The following is a 19,659-nucleotide window of genomic DNA, read 5'->3' on the forward strand; positions in this document are numbered from 1 at the left end:
CAGGTGATGTTTTGTGCTTCCGGCGAGCAACGAGGAGGAAGAAATGCTGTATTTTAATCCATATTCTCTCTACTTTGACTTTTTTTTTTTTTTTTAGCCTCATCTCCATCTCTAAACCTGCAGATTTATGCGTCTGCAGAGCTTTAACTCAAACAGACAAATTCCTGCGAAAGCGCTCCCTCCTGCTGGGAGCTGCGTGCTCGGGGGTCACCTCCTGATAAAGCACGGACAGAGTCGCAGCTCGGAGGCATTCGGTTGCACAAAAACAGCTGAGCGCCGCATTGACCTAGATTCAGGTGATATTCAGTTTGTCATTAATGTAACCAGGCAGCATCTGAAATTTCTCTAAGATGACCTGGGGAGCGTGTTTTATATTAATCTGAGGCCGTTTGTGGAGGTGATTACACCTCAATAACCTCAATTATTTCTTTTTTTAAAGGACTTTACACACAGATTCAAATTCATACATTTTATATATTTCTGTTCTTTGCTTAAATGTCCTTTTGCTACGATTTACTGAGTGACAATTATCCAACTATCAACGCAGGTGTTCGTTTGAGTCTCTGTGTTTGTTTTTTTTGACCTGTCAGGTTTAGAATACTATATTTGAAACTTATCTACCTGATCTTGTTCATAAAAATGAATTAAATGACCTAAAATATTACATTCAGGGACATGATGATACTCTGGCTGTTTTCAGAAAAGAAGAGTATTCACAGACCAAAAATATTTGCAGTTTTCAAACATTCAGCATGTTTAAAACTAAGTACAGGGTGGCTTTTATTATTCTTACCTACTGAACATAAACTAAACATGCAATGTCTTAACAAAACAGACAAAGTGGTAGATTTTTTTTGTCGTAAATACCTCAGTCCTCAGTCCTGCGCGTTCGCCTTACCAAAGGAAAGGTGGAACATTTCCAGATTGTGGAGGGATTCATTGCTCTCTATTTTCTTGGTCTGGAAGTTTTGTTTAGTCTGTTGCCAGCAACAACAAAAGGATTAACCGAATTTAATGAATGGATGCTCTCATGTCCGTTTTTGTAGAGCACAAGTCGCTGTTACCATGAAATTAACCTCCAAGAAAAAACACGGGTAGCGAAAGATGACTTGTGTGTTAGCCTACGTAGCATGTAGCATCTTAAAAAAAAAAATCTTTCGAGATTTTGAATTTCGTTGATGACATTTTTCTTTTTATTGTTCATCTGCTCCAACCCCCAGACTTTAACAACTTCTTTGTTCTCGTGAAATGGCGATATTGAGATAAGTTGGCTCGCGGGCCGCAAAAATCATTCAGAAGGTCTCAAAACAGCCCACAAACCGCAACTTTGAACGATGCTGTTGTACATTAACTATCAAGCATCATCAAGAAACTACCTGAACAATAGTTTTTCATTTTGAACTTGTTCCATACCAGAGAATATCCTTTGGTACTTTCTTTTTTTTTTTTTTTTACTGTTAAATATGTTCCAAAACAATTGGCATGACCTTAAAAATATAAGTACATCAAATTTATTCATGTTTATACTTATTTACTACATATATTTGTGTGTATAAATTCTCCCTTTCTTACCCTAACAGAAATTTCTAGTCAGTTTTAAGCTGCTATGAGTCGTTGAGGTCCTTCTTGCTGGTGGACTGCAGTGATCTCAAGTGGCCAGAGGGGGCAGTACAGCAACGCAGTTTCTGTCTCCAAATCTTGTTTGAGCTGTAAAATCGGGCTCTGCGCGCTGGGAGCGTGTTTCTGTTTGAAAACCAGACACACGTCAGAGAAGACGAGAGGAGATCCGGTGTCTGATCAGCAGAACCAGCTTAACAGTCACATTAAAGCCGAACGGCTGCAAAACACCCCCGGTTCGAGCCTCAAGAGGCGAGGGTCTGGATGTTCGCTCTCTGAGCGGGCTTTCCGCAGGTTCACCGTGTTCCTCCATCCAGAAACATTCACTTCAGTCTGTCTGCTCAAAGCAAACGCAGCTCCAGCCCTCCTTCAGCCCCTGAACATGATGGAAAATTACTGCGTGATCTTCTGCGTCCTGGACAGGACTCATCATATGTGACTCAGCTGCAAAACAAAACAAAAACAAAACATTCGTGTTCAACCTGTTCAGCCTGTCTGCCTTCTTGTCCTACAGTCTCCTCGTTGATGTCACGATCAGCCACGGATACAACCCGGAACAAGCAAACAACGTTTGCTTGGGCCTGACGCAGCAACAGGATCGTGCGATTGGTTGTTTCTGAGTCGTTTGCAGTCCAGCGAGCTGTAAGAATGAGTGAGTGTATCCGTGATTAAAACGCAGCGAGAGCGAATGTGACTTTGAGGCCCTCGCTGTAACTCGGAGCGACTTCAGGAATGGGATTTAGATGGGATCCGGGGGGGCCTGGCTGTTCTGACCTTCTGAGATCATTACTGCTGCTAACCATCGGCGCCTCCAGCAGCTGCTGGAGCATTAGATCATTTACTGGGAGCAAAAGTTATCCCCTGCCCTCACAGCAACAACATGCGTCCAGTTCGACAAGGCAATTGATTCTGAAACAACAACCAGGTGTAAAATTTTAAATAATCCATAAAATAAACAAACAAAAGCATGATGTATACTCCTGGCAACAGACCTGCTGAGTTACAGCCTTAAAAGATTATGCTGAGGAAATACTTAAAGTTTGATTAAAAGCTGTATGTCGATATAACAAACTCAAGTGAGAATTACCCGATTCAGTATCAGGAAGTTAAATCAACAGTGGTGCGTTTGGCACAAAGCAGCATCATCATGTTTGAGCGCCACACTCAAACATGATGATGCTCATGATGCTGATGGCGGTGGCAGCATCGTCATCTGCTGCAGCTCTTTTATTTTTATTTTTTAGATAAGAACCTCGGCTTGGTCAAAAATGAATCAGATACCAGTCAGTTCTGTCACTTTATTATGTTTTTTTTTTAACGCCCGGATGACGTATAGATCGGACTTGAGTCGCAACCAAACATGGAGAAGCAGCATTTAGTTTCTATGCACCACAAACCCAGAAACAAACCTCCAGAGAACTGCAAAGATGTCGAAACACAGAGTTCCTACCAGTCTAAGTTGCTTTTGATTAGTAGTGAGTAGAGCATTGAGCAACATATTTGATGTGTATTTGGTGATTTGATCAAATGCAATGTTTACAGCTTGTGTTATAATTGGTGACTGCTCGCTTTATGGAATTAAACAGTCAAATAAGCGTGAGTCCACTTAAAAACAATCAACACTGATGTGAAAATGAGTGAAAAATTCTCAGAAGCAAAATCCAGGTGAACTCCCAGAACGTTCTCATCTATAAATTAAAAGTGAATCGTTGTTCTCATGAGTGAAACCACCTCCTCAGGTCTGTCACCGTCTGAGTCCGTCCTCTGGCCCTCCTCACCGCCCTGCAGGCCGTGCAGTAGTGCTCCATCCAGAACCTCGGCTGCCTCAGGCTGTAGCTCCTCCTCCAGTCCAGGTGCCGCCGCCTCAGCCGGGCCGGGTCGTCCCTCAGAGCCAGCAGGTACCGGGCCAGCTGCTTCACCGTGGGGAAGTCCTCCACGTGGATGAACGCCTCCGCCGGCAGGAAGCGCTCGTAGTTCTGCCTGGACGGTCCCAGAACCACCGGCACCGCCCCGGCCAGCACCGCGTTCCACAGCTTCTCCGTGATGTAGTCGGTGTGCTGCGAGTTCTCCAGCGCCAGGTAGAACATGTAGCGCCGCAGCATCCGCACCACGCTGTCGCCGCCCCCCTGCAGCGGCCGCCCGGCGCGCCCGTACACGTCCACTCGGATGAACTCGCGGAGCTGCCGGTAGAAGCCCACTCGGGCGTGGTTCGCCGACCAGTTGCTGATCACCCAGGCCACGAAGCGCTTACGCGGGCGTCTTGAGAGTGAGAGCTGGCCGCCGTCAGGAGCCCCGTCCGCTGCGCGCGCCCGGGGGACCAGATAGCCGTAAGGCAGGAAAATATCCGAGTCCGTCCGGTAGGTCAGGGTGAGGTTGAAGACGCCCTCCAGGAGCCACAGCTCGGCCGTGTGCGTGGGGGACTCGTAGTTCATCCATATCCATTTCTGCGCGTCGGGCCGCGGCTCCGGTGGGAGATACGCGTCACCGCTGGCGATCTCCCGATGGTGGATGATCACGGCGTCGGCCTGCGGGTACGCCCATGGGTCGTCCGTGATCTTGCACCCGCGGATCTGATAAAGCTGCAGGCAGTCCGGAAGTTCGCGGTATTCCCCGAAGGGATGCGTCCAGATCAGGAGGGTCACATCGGGCGGTGGCGGCTGCTGCTGCTGCGGGGCGGCCTGGTCCGGCAGGTACAGCGCACAGGCCGCCAGGAGGAGCAGGAAGCCCGCGGCGGCCGCGCACACACACAGCCGGTGCCTTTTCAGGACAACTTCCAAAGATAATGTCCGGACACCTGTCCGCCGGGATGCTCTGGGAGATGGACCCTCATGTGTCCAAGCAGCCCGAACTCCCATGGACTCCCCTCACCCCGCAGATCCCCGCTCCCCCCTCATACGGGATAATACGCCTATGGGAAAGTTACGTTTTACTGTGCGCCGGCTGGCACACCCTGAACCGAACACCTTTGGCCTGTCGTTCAGGTGTGCGAGCTGAGATAAGCAGCGCTGTAGAATGAAACCGGCGGCGGTCATGTCGCTCCAGTTACTTCCTGTCTGACGTCTCATTCATTTGAAATGAAATGAGACGCGTTAACCCCAGGGCCGGCTGTACACACCGACGCCTAGACGTGGCAGGTCGGTCGGGTTGCCAGTTGCTGCTGAATGGGCCTCTTGTGAGGCCTGTTTACTGTTGGAGGGACTGAGGGCGGGTTGGATAAACACCGTGACCCAGAAGGCTGCAAGCAAATCATCACTCGTTAAAAAAAATAAAATCTAATCTAATTCAATACAGTTTCTGTATTCATATAGCGCCGATTCACAGCAAATAATTGTCTCTAGGCACTTTACCAAAAAAAAAAAGAAGAAATCAGTTCAATTCAATTTTACATACTTTCCTGTTGATTGTAGTTATCAAACAGTGCAGCATGCTCAATTGATTATTCAAAGCAGTTTACAAAGTTTCTATCTAAGGAAACCCAGCAGATTGCATCTCATATCTTAAGTAAAGATGTTAAGTTAAGACCTTTGGCGAAAACGAAACATTAAATAACAGTAAAACATTCGGGTAAAATCAGGCTAAAACCCTCAGCCTGCTTTAAAAGTTGTCTTAGCAGATTGATATTTTTAAACCAAACATCAATAAATTAGAACATTATTGGAAAGGCAATAGTCTTCCTCTAACAGAAGCACATTATGTAGATTAAATACACTCCAGCTGGAATTTTAACACCCAAATTATATTAATCGTGGTGATTTCATGTTAACAGCTAACACATTTAGTACATGAATGGTAAGTCATAGAAATATTTTTACTACAAAGGTGTGGACCTTATTACCTGCCTAGGGGTTGTTATTTTTTTAAAGGTGGTTTCGCCTGACAAACGAGCCTCGTCAGAACGCGATGTACCTGAAAAACCTGCTCAAATCTTCACAGCAACTGAACTCTTACCCTTCATGGCACATTACAATCAGACTGCTTAAATGTGATAAAGCAACGCAAAGGTGTATACGGCCAATTCTGCAGAGTTAAATCAACACTATGATTTGGTCCTTATCAAAATTGGTGTTAATTTAACTCCTTCAGAGTTATTTCAACAAGAAATTGAGTAATTTTAACACTTAAACTAGTTATAACTGCTCAAATTATTGTGGAAATAACTCTGTAAGAGTTAAATTAATGCCAATTCTGAAATGGACCAAGTAGACTCGCCATAGTGTTGATTTTACTCTGCAGAATTTGTTGCAAATTCTGCTGTCGACAGACAGCTGTCTATAAACGAATGTTGAAGTGTTAATAGTAATAATAATAAAAAGGGAAAACTTGGAGAATATGAAACGACGATGACAGGACATTGAATGCAGCTCTGAAAAATAGAAAAAACCCAGCAGCTCAAACACTGAGCTCCTGGTTCAGTGGAGCCGAACCACAGCTGGACACAAGACAGAAAAGTCTCGTGTCACTAAGACACGAGACTTTTCTGTCTTGTGAAAAGTGACAGAAGAGTCAGATTAAATGTGGCAAAAGAGAATCACCCAGGTCAGCTGGGAAGCAAAGCACAAAAACCGACAATAATCTAAAAGAAATAACTACAAATAGTTGAGAAATTAAACACAAGAATAAACCATCTAAACATGGAGGAAATAACTAATCCGGCAACACCTTAGGAATAATAATAAACCGAGAAATGAACAGAATAGTGTGAAGGGAAGATGACAAGAGAAACCAAAACACAGAGGAATGTGAGCTAGGTGGAAAGTCAAAGTAAAGGCCCAATCCAAAGAGGCAGGGGGAAAATTTTCCAGTATCCGGATGTGTGAAGCTGCTAGAGACGCCCATCAGACAACTTTATGTTCTGGAAATAGATTCAGCAGATACCTTCGGCGTGTCACTTTTATGCACCTTTTCTCTCTTTCGCTTCATTAATGGAGCTAATAAACTATGTCAAAGTTGGGGGGAAAAAAGGATTTCCAAATTCAAAAGTAGCTCAAACTTAAAATTCACAAAGAGAGGAAGAATTTGACCACATTCAAATTAAATGTAAGAAAATAGTTCATATGAGAACTTTGTTAAAGTGCTGTTTGTTTAACAAACACAAGGTCACAATACGCACTCTATCAAACGGTTTAATTCCTCGTTGGACAGCACTATAAAAGTGAAATCAAATGATGTACTAATCTGGACATGGAGCCCCAAATGATCTCCTGCAGCTCTGAGGGGCGGTGAAAAACTTTAAACGTTGTCTATTATGGCAGCCGCCACTAGGTGTCTCCCTACGCAAGCATAAATCGTTTTCAGAGCTTTTTTTTTTCTTTCTTCTTCTTCTTCTTTTTTCTTCTTCTTCTTCTCTCTCTTTCTCTGTGTGGTGGTATTTAGATTTTTCTGCAAGCGTGCATGTTTAATTTAGCAAATGAATAAACATCTCAGCTGGAAACGAGGCATCCAGCAGCGGAGCTTCGAAAAGGTTTGTCTTCAATGTTTTATGTATTAGTTATGACCCAGCGTCGCAGCACACCCTCCAACCACAAATGTTAATAAATGAGTCACAGAATTAATGTGGTGATCTAATGTAAACAAATACAAGGGATTTTTAAAATAATAAAATAAAAATGGTTTTATTTTTCTTAAAAAAATATTAATAATAATAATTTTTTTTTTTTTTTTTTAAAGAGGTTGAAGCAGCGACCACGCTCTCCGTGGTGCGTTCAGGGTTTGCTGCATTCGTTTGAAGGTATTCTGATCAGAAGTCATGAAAAAATGATGAGGCAGCAAGCAGCAGCAGGGTTTGTCTTGTTGTGTCTGGTGGGCAGGAAAAACACGCCATTGCTGGGACAACATTATTCCTCCCCTCAGACACGGAGGATGTCATGAAGTCTGACTGAGAGCGGTGGAGAAAAAAAAATCAGGCAGACAAGGAGGAGAGGGAGGAGATGAAGTAAGAAGCGTGAGTGTGTGTGTGTGTGTGTGTGTCCCCACTGGGTCCTCCTCCTTCCTGTTACATCCATTCACTTTTCCTCACCGTGCAGCTCTCTCTCTCTCTCTCTCTCTCTTATTTTTTTTTTTTTGCTGTGCGTGTGACTAGTTATCCCCATAAGAGGCCGTGTATTCTTTCTGCATTATTTATCCCCCCTTTTCATCTGAACGATTCTATTTTCGGACGATCATTTAATGTCATGCCTCGGGTTGCGTTGCGCTGAGGAGCGACATGAATCAGCTTCAGGACGAGGCCCTAATATTGTAAACACATGTGCGCTTCTCATCAGATAAAGCAAACAGTTCTGAAGAAAAGACCTTTTATCAGTTCGGTACGCATTGCTGCGAATGCACACAGAAGACGTGGCTGAAAGTTGATTTGGTTAAACAGAGAGAGAGGGAGGAAGAGAGATCAAATTACTGTCCTGTGCAAAAGTTTTAAGCCAACTCAAATCCCTTACAGTTTCCCTCCAGTCATCCAGATTTTCCTGCGGCCCTTTAAAACATTGATCAACAGATCTCAAGGCCTTCTGCACGACTCTCATCGGTTTTGTTTCACACTTTTCTGACCTGACCGTGACAGCATGCTGCTAAAAATACCAGGAAAGTAACAACTCTCCTCAAAGTTGAATGTGAAATAATATGTTCTTTGTCACAGAGCCTATCATGTGTTGTGCAGCAATGATGGGTTGTCCTTTGTAGTTTGGATGAATGAATGATTTATAGGTAAGGCTGAGGGATTTAACAAATAAACGAGAAAGAAAATTCCTCGGAAAACGATCTGGTACTGGAGCTTTTGCTTTTTTTTTTTTGCTTTTTTAAAACTGCTCTGCATAATTTACACAGAATTGTTTTCAAAGTGATATTGTAACAACATAACTTCTCATTTTCTGTTCATGTGACAAACGCAGTGCCTTTTAGCATTCTGTTTGACTATGCAGCTACATCCATTCAGGTATATTAACCGCATAATGACTTGTATTTGATACAAAAAGTTGGAGTTGATGTATTTATAGAAAACAAGATTTGTCTATCCAGCATTCACCCATCTGTATTTCCGTTCCAGGCAGGCTGGTGGAAAAATGAAAGTAGAAATAACTGACGCAAAACAATACACCAGCACCAAAAAAACCCACAAAAAAAAACCATGACAACAAAAGCAAAGCAAACGATTTAAGAAAAGAAAGAAAGAAACAGCCAAAGTCTAAGATGGAAACCCAAACATAACATGAACTTGTCCTTCACTTTCCTCAGTTTCTTCAGAACTGACAGGAAGTAGCCGTCAAAGTCCAATGACAATAATACAGATTAAGGCCCTATTGATCAAACCTCCTTTTGAAATATCACAATAGACTGTTTCTCATTGGGAGAGCGCGGTGCTATGTCGTTTAACATTGTACAGTTTCTCATTGAATCTTCTTTTATTGTTGTAATCGGCTTCCTGTTCCTTCACAACTTGCTTAGGCAGGTCAATCTCTTCAGACAAGCTTCGACTACCTGCATGCGGGCAGCAAGTCTCCTTGGCAGATTTTGCTTTTACTCCAGAAGCTCCAGTTTGTAGTTGACAGACATTTAGTTGGGTTTTCAACTGTTGCTCATGACTTCGTCCCTTTGCCGCTTCCCTACGTTTGGTCCACTGCCACCATGTGTCGGGTTCCTGCTTTCACCACTGCTGATTTACTGTAATTTCATACATATATACAGTATATATGTAACTCATTGTCTTCTGTCAGGAAAAGGCATTTTTGTGACTCATGTGAATCATAACATGCCTTATTTGATCAGAGGTGGCTGCCCCACATAGGAATCAGAACCAAAGCCAATATAAATAAAGTTAAAATATGAAATATGAAGCACACTGTACATTGAAATTAAATTTCAACAGAGTTTTGATTTTTTTTTTAATGATGTATAGTCTCTATAATTAAACAAAACTAGTTAAACATGAGTGGTTAAGTACACTTATGCAGCAATGTGTGTAAATGTGTAAATTGGTAACTCGGGGTCACAGCTAAGTGCACAAATCTGTAAGGAGGTGAAGCAACAGTTCACCACACCTGTGTTTACTGCTGTCTTCCTACATTTTAAGAACACTCTGTGTCGGCGTGTATTTTTGTGGCTGTGAGAACAGCGGCGCAGAAAGAAGCATTTGACATTTGATGGGACCTCCAGGTCTTCGCTCATCTTCCTTATTGATTTTCTCTTGCTTTCTGTTTTGCGCTCCCAGGGGAGAGGATGTCTCAATTGGTCCCGGCTGACGAAAGGAGGAGCTGAGAAATGGAGAAACAGATTGAGGATGAAGGGAAGGAGAGGGAGAGAGAGCAAAAAAAAAAAAAAAGAGAGAGATGAAGGAGGAAGCCGAGGCCGATTGCCGAGGCTCCGGCTGACCCCTGACCTTGATCGTGACCCGGGAGTTTGCCCCCGGAGGTCAGAGGTTGTGTGAAAGTGCCACGGCGGTGATTCACTCCACTGCTGGGTGATGATGATCTTATGCAGCCTCCCCAGCCTGTCTGACATGATCAGTGTTGTGCTCCTGCTTGCGTCTCCCGAGGGCCTCGCATCCGTCTCTAACCGGGCCACACGAGGCCCGCTAAGAGCACCTTACAGGCAGAGCAGCAGGAACGGGGACACGAGCAGAGAGAACAGGCGAGGCCACGAGACAGAAAGGCTGCTTCATTTCGTCCCCTATAGCTCCAGCTGGGCTGCTGATCCTGCTGTATAATGGCACTGACCCGATGAATGTGTTTATTTTCTCCGTTTTTAGACTTTACTCAAATGTGCAAGAGCTGATGAGGCTTTTTTTTCTTTAATGTGTGGGGTGCCGACATGTTCGCTTCAAAAACACTAAATCTTACCGAGCATTTTTGGTGGAGTTTCTCGTGCTAACATCTTGGCGCGCTTGAGATGAGACAAAACTAACTTGAGAGAAACCTTTCAGTAAGAGTTGAGAGCTTGTTTTAAGTAAATAAATCCTCATTTTTGATTTAATGCAGATCATTGTACTTATAACAAGACATTTCGCACATAATTGAAATGATCTGGCAGCAGAACTAGCACCTTGTCATCAATATCAAAGTATTATCGACTTAAAACAAGATCATATATTTGGCTGAATAGTCACTTGTAAGTTAGTTTCGTCTCGTTTCACGTGGACTAAGATTTTTTTTAAAGCTCTTGCACTAGAAAATAGACCAAAAATGCTTAAACTTTTGTGTTCCTGCTGCTGTTTTCCTCATGCGTAGAACTGCACACGTGAAAATAAGAAGAGACCAAGCTATTTACAACAACATGTGAGAGAGACGATATAGGACACCTTCTGTCAAAATTTAATCGGAGTTTGATTGATGAGTGATTAATGATCCTAATTAAATGATTTTAATTTCCGGTCACATGATGCCCCCCACCCCCGGATCTCTCATGACCTCAGCATGCTTAACACATGTTACACTATATTCCCGCTAATTTCAATTCAACCAATAGAAACAGAGACAGGCTCCGAGTTTTATGACTACTACAATTAAAGTATAAAAAAACAATAAGTGTTAAATAATCTAGAATAATATACAATATAATATATTTAAATAGAATGTTGTAATTAACTCCGGTTTTGCTCACCAAGCCGTTCGTGTTTGTGCGTGTGTCCGGGCAGAATACTGGACACACATGTCCCTCAGGATGTCTCAATGCCATACAGTGTTTAAGTTGAACTCCTTCTGACCTCTATGAGTTTGAATTACCCAATAGAAGCAGAGACAAGGGGTTCGGTGTTAGAAAATCAATAGTAACATACAATATAGTATATTCAAATAGATTTGGGTGTTGTAATTACCTCCGGGTTTTTAAACAGAAGGTCTTTCTGATATACTGCCTGAAGCGGGACAGGCCCCAGCCATCAGCAAGACCCTCATGACCTCCGGTCATCATGCGTGACACGTGTGGCTCTGTATATTTCCGATCATCTCAATTGGGTCTCTATCCGGGGTTGATTGATATAATGTAAACGCCAGCACAGGATTCATTCTCGTGACTTTAGGGAGGAGGCCCCATGACAGTGCTGCTCACCAAGCCATTCGTGTGTGTGTGTGTGTGTGTATAAAGACATATAGAAACAAAGGTCCCTAAAGAAAACCTACAGTTTAACTATTTTACTGCATTATTTATGGTAGCACAATTAGCCAGTGTTGACTATGAGTTTGTGATTTCCTTCATCACTTCAATTTTAAACTCTAATAGATTTTCTTGTTCTGTAACACTTGCTAGTGTGATACATTTCAGTAAATGTTCCTCATTTGTACACGTACTTCTTAAGAATATGTGACAGACAGTAAACAGGCCTACTCAAATTTAACTTTTATCTTTCCGCAGTTAAAGAATAGTTTTGAAATTGTGTTTTTTATTTATTTTGGGGGGGAAAAAACGTTGGAAAAAAAAAGTCACACGCAACCACATCTGCTACAGCTGTTTGGAAAGTTTGCTAGGCGTAGCCAGGCCTGAGTATCGCCTGACATGTAAAATCAAGAAAACACTTAACTTGAACCTACATGACAACATGAAGTAGGCTAGAAGATCTCAGAAACATCACATCGTGTCCCGATTCAAACGGTTTAAAACACAGGTGGAAGAAAACAATGTCACTGACATTTATCCTTAGTTTGAATATGCATGCTTCTGTTAACGTTTTCCTTGCTGCTGGTAAACCTCACTTTTCCCACTGTGGGACATTAAAGGAATTTTATATTCCCATCTATGAGTCTGGAAGGAGTTACCAAGTCATTTCTGAGTTTTTGGGACCAGAGAGAACCACAGTGAGAACTATTATCCGTAAATAGATCAAATATGGAGACGTAATGAATCTTCTTCTCTAGAATGGCATCCATCCATCCGTCCGTCCGTCCATCCGTCCGTCCATCCGTCCATCCATCCAGGAGGTCACAAAAAAACCCCAGAACAACAACAACTAAAGGTCTGCGGCGCTCACTTTCCTGAGCTAAGGTTGCTGTTTATGATTCAACAATAAGTGAGAGTTTGGGGGAAAATACTTCCGTGCAAAGTAGAAAACCACTGATGACTAAAAAGAACACGAAGGTCTGACCCACATTTGCCAAAACAAAACGTTCAGAAAAATATCCAGAGGATTGCAGAAATAAAAGCAGAACTTTTTGTGGTGTAAAACCAAGATACTCATACCAACACTCAAACATGGTGGCGGTAGTGTGATGGTACGGGCCCCGCCGTACAACTGAAACTGAAACTGACTGAAGCACAAATCTTGTTCCCGACAAATCCTGAAGAAGAATGTGCGTCCATACGTTTGTGACAAGAAGATGAAGAACTCTGAACGCTTTTGCACTGGAGTCTAGTCAAAGCCTCGACCTGAAACCGATGGAGAAGCAGAGAAGTGAACTTTGACAGAAAATCGCTCCATATTGAAGTCAAAACATTTGATTTCAGTCTAATATTAAAAGGAAGTTCTGAGCACTGATTATGTTCTAAGCCAATCAGTGTGAGCTTTAGTGACCATTTCACAACTCCTCACTTGGTGTTTTCTAATCTATTGTGGGATCTTGAACCCAAATAGAGGAAATGCTGCTTTAAATTAAACTGAACTGCACATGCCGTGCACAGCATCGACATAAAAGTTGTTCTTTTTTCAGAACTTTCGAAGGACAGTCTGAATTTTCTTATTTGGTGGCATGTAAACGGGGGATTTTGTGTTACTAAAATAATGCAGAAACACACACTAAACACAGACACAGACTAAACCTTTAGCATGTAAAACCTTTAGTCTGCATCATGTTCCTTCAAAGGGGGCATTTGTACAACCAATATATATGTATATAAAACAAACACTAAAATTTTACTTTTAGTCTGCATCGTGCCCAAAACACGATCATGCGCCTGTGTTGACTCAAACTTTTGAATTCATCCTGTGCTTAATTCCCTGTTTTATTCGAAACCACGTCTAAGCCATGAAATGTATCACGTTTCTTTCTGTGTGCCTCCTTGTGTAATGGTTGCAGATAACTATACAAATACAGCATAATGGACACATTGCAGAGCTACTAAGCTTGTAGGGATTATCTCAGACTCGTATTTCTGGTTTGGCTTAATGATAGGTAGCGTCACCAGTCAGGGGCCAAGCCAGGGAAGCGCTGATTAACAAAGAGAAAGAAATGACAGGATTAAACAGTGGAATCATCAGCTCATATGCAACTAAAGGATCAGTAGTCTTTGTGCAGATGAATTATAGAAAGTATATACGAAGAGGAATTGGGCGCACGTTGTAAATCATGCCGCTGCCGTCACGTCTTAATGATTAAATCAACACGTATGCATCTGTTTTTCATGCAGTCCGCGGTAATCCAATGTGTTTTATAAAACGCATGTGACCGGCTGCCGTTGATGATGAGAAAACTCGCAGTGGGCCTTTTAAATCACTGCATTATACCCATAAATGAAGTATGAAATGAGGCACAGCTATTTAGGCTGCATATCAGAATGAACGGAGCCTTATTCATGCTCCAGGGAGGAGACACAAACAGCTTCAAATCAAATCAAGTAATGGCCTGAAAGGCGAGGTAGTTCCAGGCGCAAGAATGCCCACCTTTGTGTCCGCACACATGCGGCAAAAGAGGTGTTATTATCTATGGCAAATTTTCCTGTTATTTTTGGGTGAATACAATTAAAGTGCAGCGGCTGTGAAGAAATTGGAGAAAAATAAATCTACAAAATCATTTTGGTGATCGCTCTCGGCCTTATTTATACATATATGTGTGTATATATATATATACATATGTATTTTAAAAAAATAGCGTGAACACGGGCGTGGATTTTCCACACTGCAGGCCCTGACACACTCGCAGACACACATGCGCCATGGAAGTTTAAATTTGGGAAGCCACAGAGTGCTAAAAATGAAAACAATGTGTGCAGCAGATGTGTCACCTTGATAAACCTGGAGCGGCTCAGCTCGGGCTCGGTGGAGGCTGCTGCTGCCGCCGCTGCTGCTGCTGCTGTGTTTTTTGTTTTGTTTTTGTTTTAAAGGTGAATTAGGCGGAACAGTTTGAGGAATCCGGGGCAAACTATGCATACAGTGTAATTAGATTCTTTACATATTTCTCTTGGGCACGTCGACTCGCTGAGAGGGTCAGAGGACGTGGCCTGCAGGAGTGACGCCCCCCGGTGGGGGGCCGAGGGGGATGTGGGGCAGTGGATGGGGGCAGCCGGGGTTCAGTGCACTGCTCAAGGTCACTTCAGCTGCGGAGCTGGATTCACACTGACAGTCTGACCACTGCCTGGCCTGCTGCAACAAGACTATTGGACAAACTGATGCGTGTAGTCCAATCCCTGGCTTTTAAATGGCTTAGCTGAATTACTGTTCTCACCGAAAATCACATGTTTAAGACGACATTTCTCAAGTTGCCTTCAAGTCTGTCCGTCCCGGTGGCTACAGCTGTGAATTAGCCGGCCTTCTTGTCCCTCATGCGCACTATTTCTTATTGAAGGGAACACGCTTTAATGAGTTGCAGCATTTAATTTTTAGTTGGATGTTTTGAAAATGCTACTAAAGACATCTGTTCAGTTTGTCTTGAGTGAGGTTAATAATAATTCATTGTTATGTTTCATCTTATTTGAGAAGCTAACCATATTAGCAAAATAATCAGTAATGTATTTTTCTCGTTTATTTAATTAAAAATACTATCCTCACCATCCTCTTTATGATTGTTTATTTTCTATGAGCTATTAAATTATATGTGAGCACTACATGATTCTTATCATAGGCCACATATGTTTATTCACTATTTTTAAAATTTTAGAATCTAATGAGAAATATATATGTATAACACAAAACGTTTTCATGATTCTTCACTTTTTCCACATTTTGTGGAACTTTATAATAAAATGCAGTAAACTAATTCTCTTCCCTCAAGATTCTGCTCACAAATATCTCATAATGAAATGAGACAAAACGTTTTGAGTGTTTTTGCAAATTTATTTGGAATAGAAAACCAAAAATTCACATTCACATAAGTATGCACAGACCGTTTTCAATGTTGTGTTGATCCACCTCTGGCAGAAACCGTCTCTTGAGATCTTGGCCGGGCGCTTTGGGTCGTCGTCCTGCTGAAGAATGAACCATCGCTCCAGTGAGAGGTCAAGACGCTCTACAGGCTGTTTTCATCTAGAGCGCCTCTGGATATTGCTGTATTTATCTTTCCCTCTCTCCCGACTGGTCTACCAGCTTCTGCGGCTGCAAAACATCCCCACAGCATGATACTAACACCACCATGCTTCACTGAAGAGATAGTGGAGTTTCCTCCCGACATGACGCCTGGCATTCCCACCAGAGAGTTCAATCTTTGTCTCATCAGAACGGAGGATTTTGTTTCTCCTGGCCTGAGAGTCCTTCACGTCCCGTTTGGTAAACTCCAGACGGGTTGCCATGTTCCTTTTATTAAGCAACCGCTCCACCATACATGGCTGACTGCTGCAGAGACAGTTGTCCTTCTGGAACGTTCTCCTCTCTTCACAGAGGAACCCTGGTGTTCTGACAGCATGACCGTTGGGTTCTTGTTCTCCTCCCTGACTATAAGGCCGTTTTCCCGATTGCTCAGTTTAAATGGCCGGCCAGCTCTAGGAAGATTCATTCACCAGTGATGGAGCTCATTGGGACCCTCAACGCAGCAGAACTTTTCCTGGATCCTTCCCCAGATTTCTGCCTCAGGACAACTTTATGTGTGAGGTCTACAAACAAATACATAAATTTTATGCTTGGTGTTTGACCTCTTGACCTGCTGTTAACTGTGGGACTTTATATAGACAGGTGTGTTTGAGTCAAATCCAAACCACTGAGTTTACCACAGGTGAACTCCATTTAAGCTGTAGCGACATTTCAAATATGATAAATGGAAACGGCTCAGTTTGGGCTTCAACAACAAAGTATTCAGCAAAGGCTGTGAATACTTGTGTTAATGTGATTCTTTTTAAAATGTTTTTTGTTTTCAATAATTTGCAAAACTTAAAAAAAAAGTTTTCTATTTGAGGATTGCATCTCGAGGAAGGCGATTAACTTAGTACAATTTGGAATAAGGCTGTAACATGACAAAACGTGGAGAAAGCAAAATGCTGTGAATACTTTCCAGCTCTGTACATACATTTATTTTTGGTGTTTCCTGACTAAACTACAGTTGCTGTCTCAGTTCTCCCTCCTGTCGGATTGCTTGATTAATGTATTTGTTTTATGTGTGGGTGTCTTTCTGGTCCATTCCCTTACAGTGAGGATGTACTATGTTGAATTTGTGCTAAATGCACGTATATGTGAGATGAAGGGCAGTGACTTACTGCTGTTTCCAAAAATGACCAGCTTAAATGTGACATTTATTGGGATTCTGTTGAAGAAAATCTTATTTATTTATTTTTTTTGTTTGAGCAAAAGCCTGCTAATTTCCAAATTTTTCCAAATCTATTTGGATCAACCGTTTAAAAGTATTTTAACTCCATGCACTTTTCCACATTATGTCACACTGCAACCACAAACTATGTTTTTTTTATTTTATAATTATTTGTGATAGACCAACACATAGTAAAACATAACTTTGAAGTGGAAGGACAGAGATACATGTAAGAAATCACATATCATGTATCATTTTCCTTCCACTTCACAGTTATGAACTACCGTGTGTCTATACAGTACAATCCCGATAAAAATACATTGAACTTTGTGAATGTGGTGTGGTAGAATCTGGGGAAACAATTATCCCAGGAAGACGCAAAGACAATTACAATCAGATTGACTGGAAAAAGTCATTAATGAAGAGACTAAAATGACTATAAAGAGATTTAAACGTGAAAAACTGAGACACAAAAGGACCATAAAGAAAAGCCAAACAGCCATAAAGAGACAATAAAGGCAAAGCAGCTGTTAAGTGAAATGATCTCCAAAAATACCTGTAATAAAAATGAACAAAACAATGCAAGATATAAATATCCTTGAATGGCAAAAACATACATACGCTATGTGTTACAAGTATGAACTAAATGCCCAGTTAGTACTCTATGAAGAGTATATAGTGTATATGTGTAGGAGCCTAAACCGATTTTGATTGTAGGAGCTTCCAAAACTACTGCTCACCACAAACTTCATCAATGGTCCCTTTAAATTGTCCTCATTTGTACATTTTACACCCAATCATGTGAATGTTAATGTTTACAACGACAAAGAAATCTGCCTATAGAAAACAAAATAAAGCATTAATAGAATATGCAATATTGCTTAAATTTTAGAAGCCAGATGGCAATGGTGTGTACACCGGTGGCACTCTGAGTTACACTTTATTTTAGAAAGAATGCTTAAAATGCTTAAAATGCCCCCCCCCCTTTTTTAAATTTTTTTATGTTGCATTTAGAGATTCTAAATTAAAACTAGCTACATTTTGAAAATAATGTATCATTTTTCTTCTACTTCATATTCATGCATCACTTGGAGATGGTCTACCAGATAGATATCAGTAAATATATTGGAATTTGTCGTTGTAAGGTGACAATATGTAACAAAGTTCAAGGGATGACAATATGTAACAAAGTTCAAGGGATATGATCTTGAACTTTGGAAGATACTAATAATAAGCAAATGAAAAACATCCAAACTTATTCCTGCGCATTTTTATTTCCGTTTAACAAAAGTCACTGTAATTAAGTGCTAGTTTGGTTGTTTACCTGTAATTTCTCAATGTTAATAAAATGCTATTTAAGCAATTATAATGGCGTTATTAAGGAGACATTCATACGAGCCGAGTCCGCTCCACATAGCAGCTGTCTCCGGAGCAAGTGGCGGTTGCGATCCAGTCCGGGTCTTCCGGCAGCCCAGTCCTCGCCACTGAACTCCAACCCCCGCGCTCTCTATCAGCATCTCATTCCTGTCTCAATATGTCTCAAGATGGCGGCCAATGCAGGATCGATGTTTCAATATTGGAAGCGCTTTGACTTACAACAACTACAGGTCAGTTCAACCCCCCTCTTAACCGCCTAGCCCTCGTCTTCTTCGGCCGCTTTGCTGCTCCCCGGGGGCCGCGTTTTGTGTTTTTATTTCGGCGGCCGCCTCGTCGGTTGTTTCGGAAGAGAATCCAGACCTCTTCCTCACATTGATGAAAGTGGCTCTCTCGCTGATCAGAAATTGATCCTCTTTGTTCAATTCAACATCGATCGGACACTGCAGCCGGGCAAGCCGGGGCGACGCCGCGGGGGGATGCGCCGAAATAAGAGCCAAACGGCGGGGCTTTGGCGTTGGGGAAAGGAGAAGAAGCTCTCGGCTGGCTATCTTTATTGCGTGTTGTTCAACTTTTACCGGAGCGAGTAGTAGCCGTAGTTAGCCGCGACGCTTTAGCCGCTGTAAGGTTGGATAATTTGGGGGAAGGAAAAAAAAAATAAGTGCGACTCATTATACGGTGGCGCTGTGGTGACACCAACCGCGGAGACACGCCGGAGCTCTTTGGGCTTTTTATGCTGTTTTGCGGACACATTTTTAGTAAGTTTCGGACCCATTTAGCAACCTTATCGGCTAACGGTTTTGGAACAGTTTACATGGAAGTCGTTTCGGTGATTATGCTTGATGAGGTCGGCCGTTTTCCCCCCTCTCTTCTGTCGGCATTCACACTTCACAGTTAGTTGTGCTTTTTTTTTTTTTTTTTTTTAAACAGACATTGCCACGTCCGTGGAAGTGGTCAGGACGGGACAGTTAAGAACGCGAATGTTAGAAATGTGACAGATTGACCTTGTAATTACGGTAAACTCCTTAAAATGTACCTCCCTCATCCTCTTAACACCTTGTGCGCTCCACGCAGGGGATATGAAGAAGAAAAAAAAACAACATATTGGGCCTGAATATATTAGACCATGTTTGACCTATCACAAGACGCGCGAGACAATGGCACTGTTGTGTGTGTGTTTTTTGTTTTTTTTTCCCGTGGCATTTAACACGCGTTGCTGAATTTCAAATCATCATTTATGAATATTAGTTGCCCGCTCGCCAGTCGTCATTAACATAAAGATTGCATTATGTAGACTGTAGCCCCG

General features: G+C 42.2%; 2 protein-coding genes across 6 annotated transcripts in view; one reads left to right on the plus strand and one right to left on the minus strand.

Moving 5' to 3' along the window:
* Positions 1 to 2,851: 2,851 nt before the first annotated feature.
* LOC114161314 (alpha-(1,3)-fucosyltransferase 4-like) lies at positions 2,852 to 5,993 on the minus strand. The gene has a single exon (XM_028044521.1). It carries the CDS (start codon positions 4,470 to 4,472, stop codon positions 3,333 to 3,335), a length of 1,140 nt encoding a protein of 379 aa, XP_027900322.1. The 5' UTR covers positions 4,473 to 5,993; the 3' UTR covers positions 2,852 to 3,332.
* Positions 5,994 to 18,424: 12,431 nt separating this feature from the next.
* The window catches only part of cux1b (cut-like homeobox 1b), a 94,976-nt gene continuing 93,741 nt past the window's right edge, over positions 18,425 to 19,659 (plus strand). For 2 of the 5 annotated variants that reach the window (XM_028044841.1, XM_028044842.1), the window contains exon 1: positions 18,425 to 18,586. In XM_028044841.1, the coding sequence (XP_027900642.1) occupies positions 18,524 to 18,586 (63 nt within the window). In that variant the 5' untranslated portion in view covers positions 18,425 to 18,523. Of the gene's footprint in view, positions 18,587 to 18,643; positions 19,247 to 19,659 lie in introns of those variants that run through there. The other 3 variants (XM_028044843.1, XM_028044846.1, XM_028044845.1) reach the window with 3 other exon arrangements.

Source organism: Xiphophorus couchianus, chromosome 18 (genome assembly GCF_001444195.1).
Source record: "Xiphophorus couchianus chromosome 18, X_couchianus-1.0, whole genome shotgun sequence".
NCBI classification, from domain to species: Eukaryota; Metazoa; Chordata; class Actinopteri; order Cyprinodontiformes; family Poeciliidae; genus Xiphophorus; species Xiphophorus couchianus.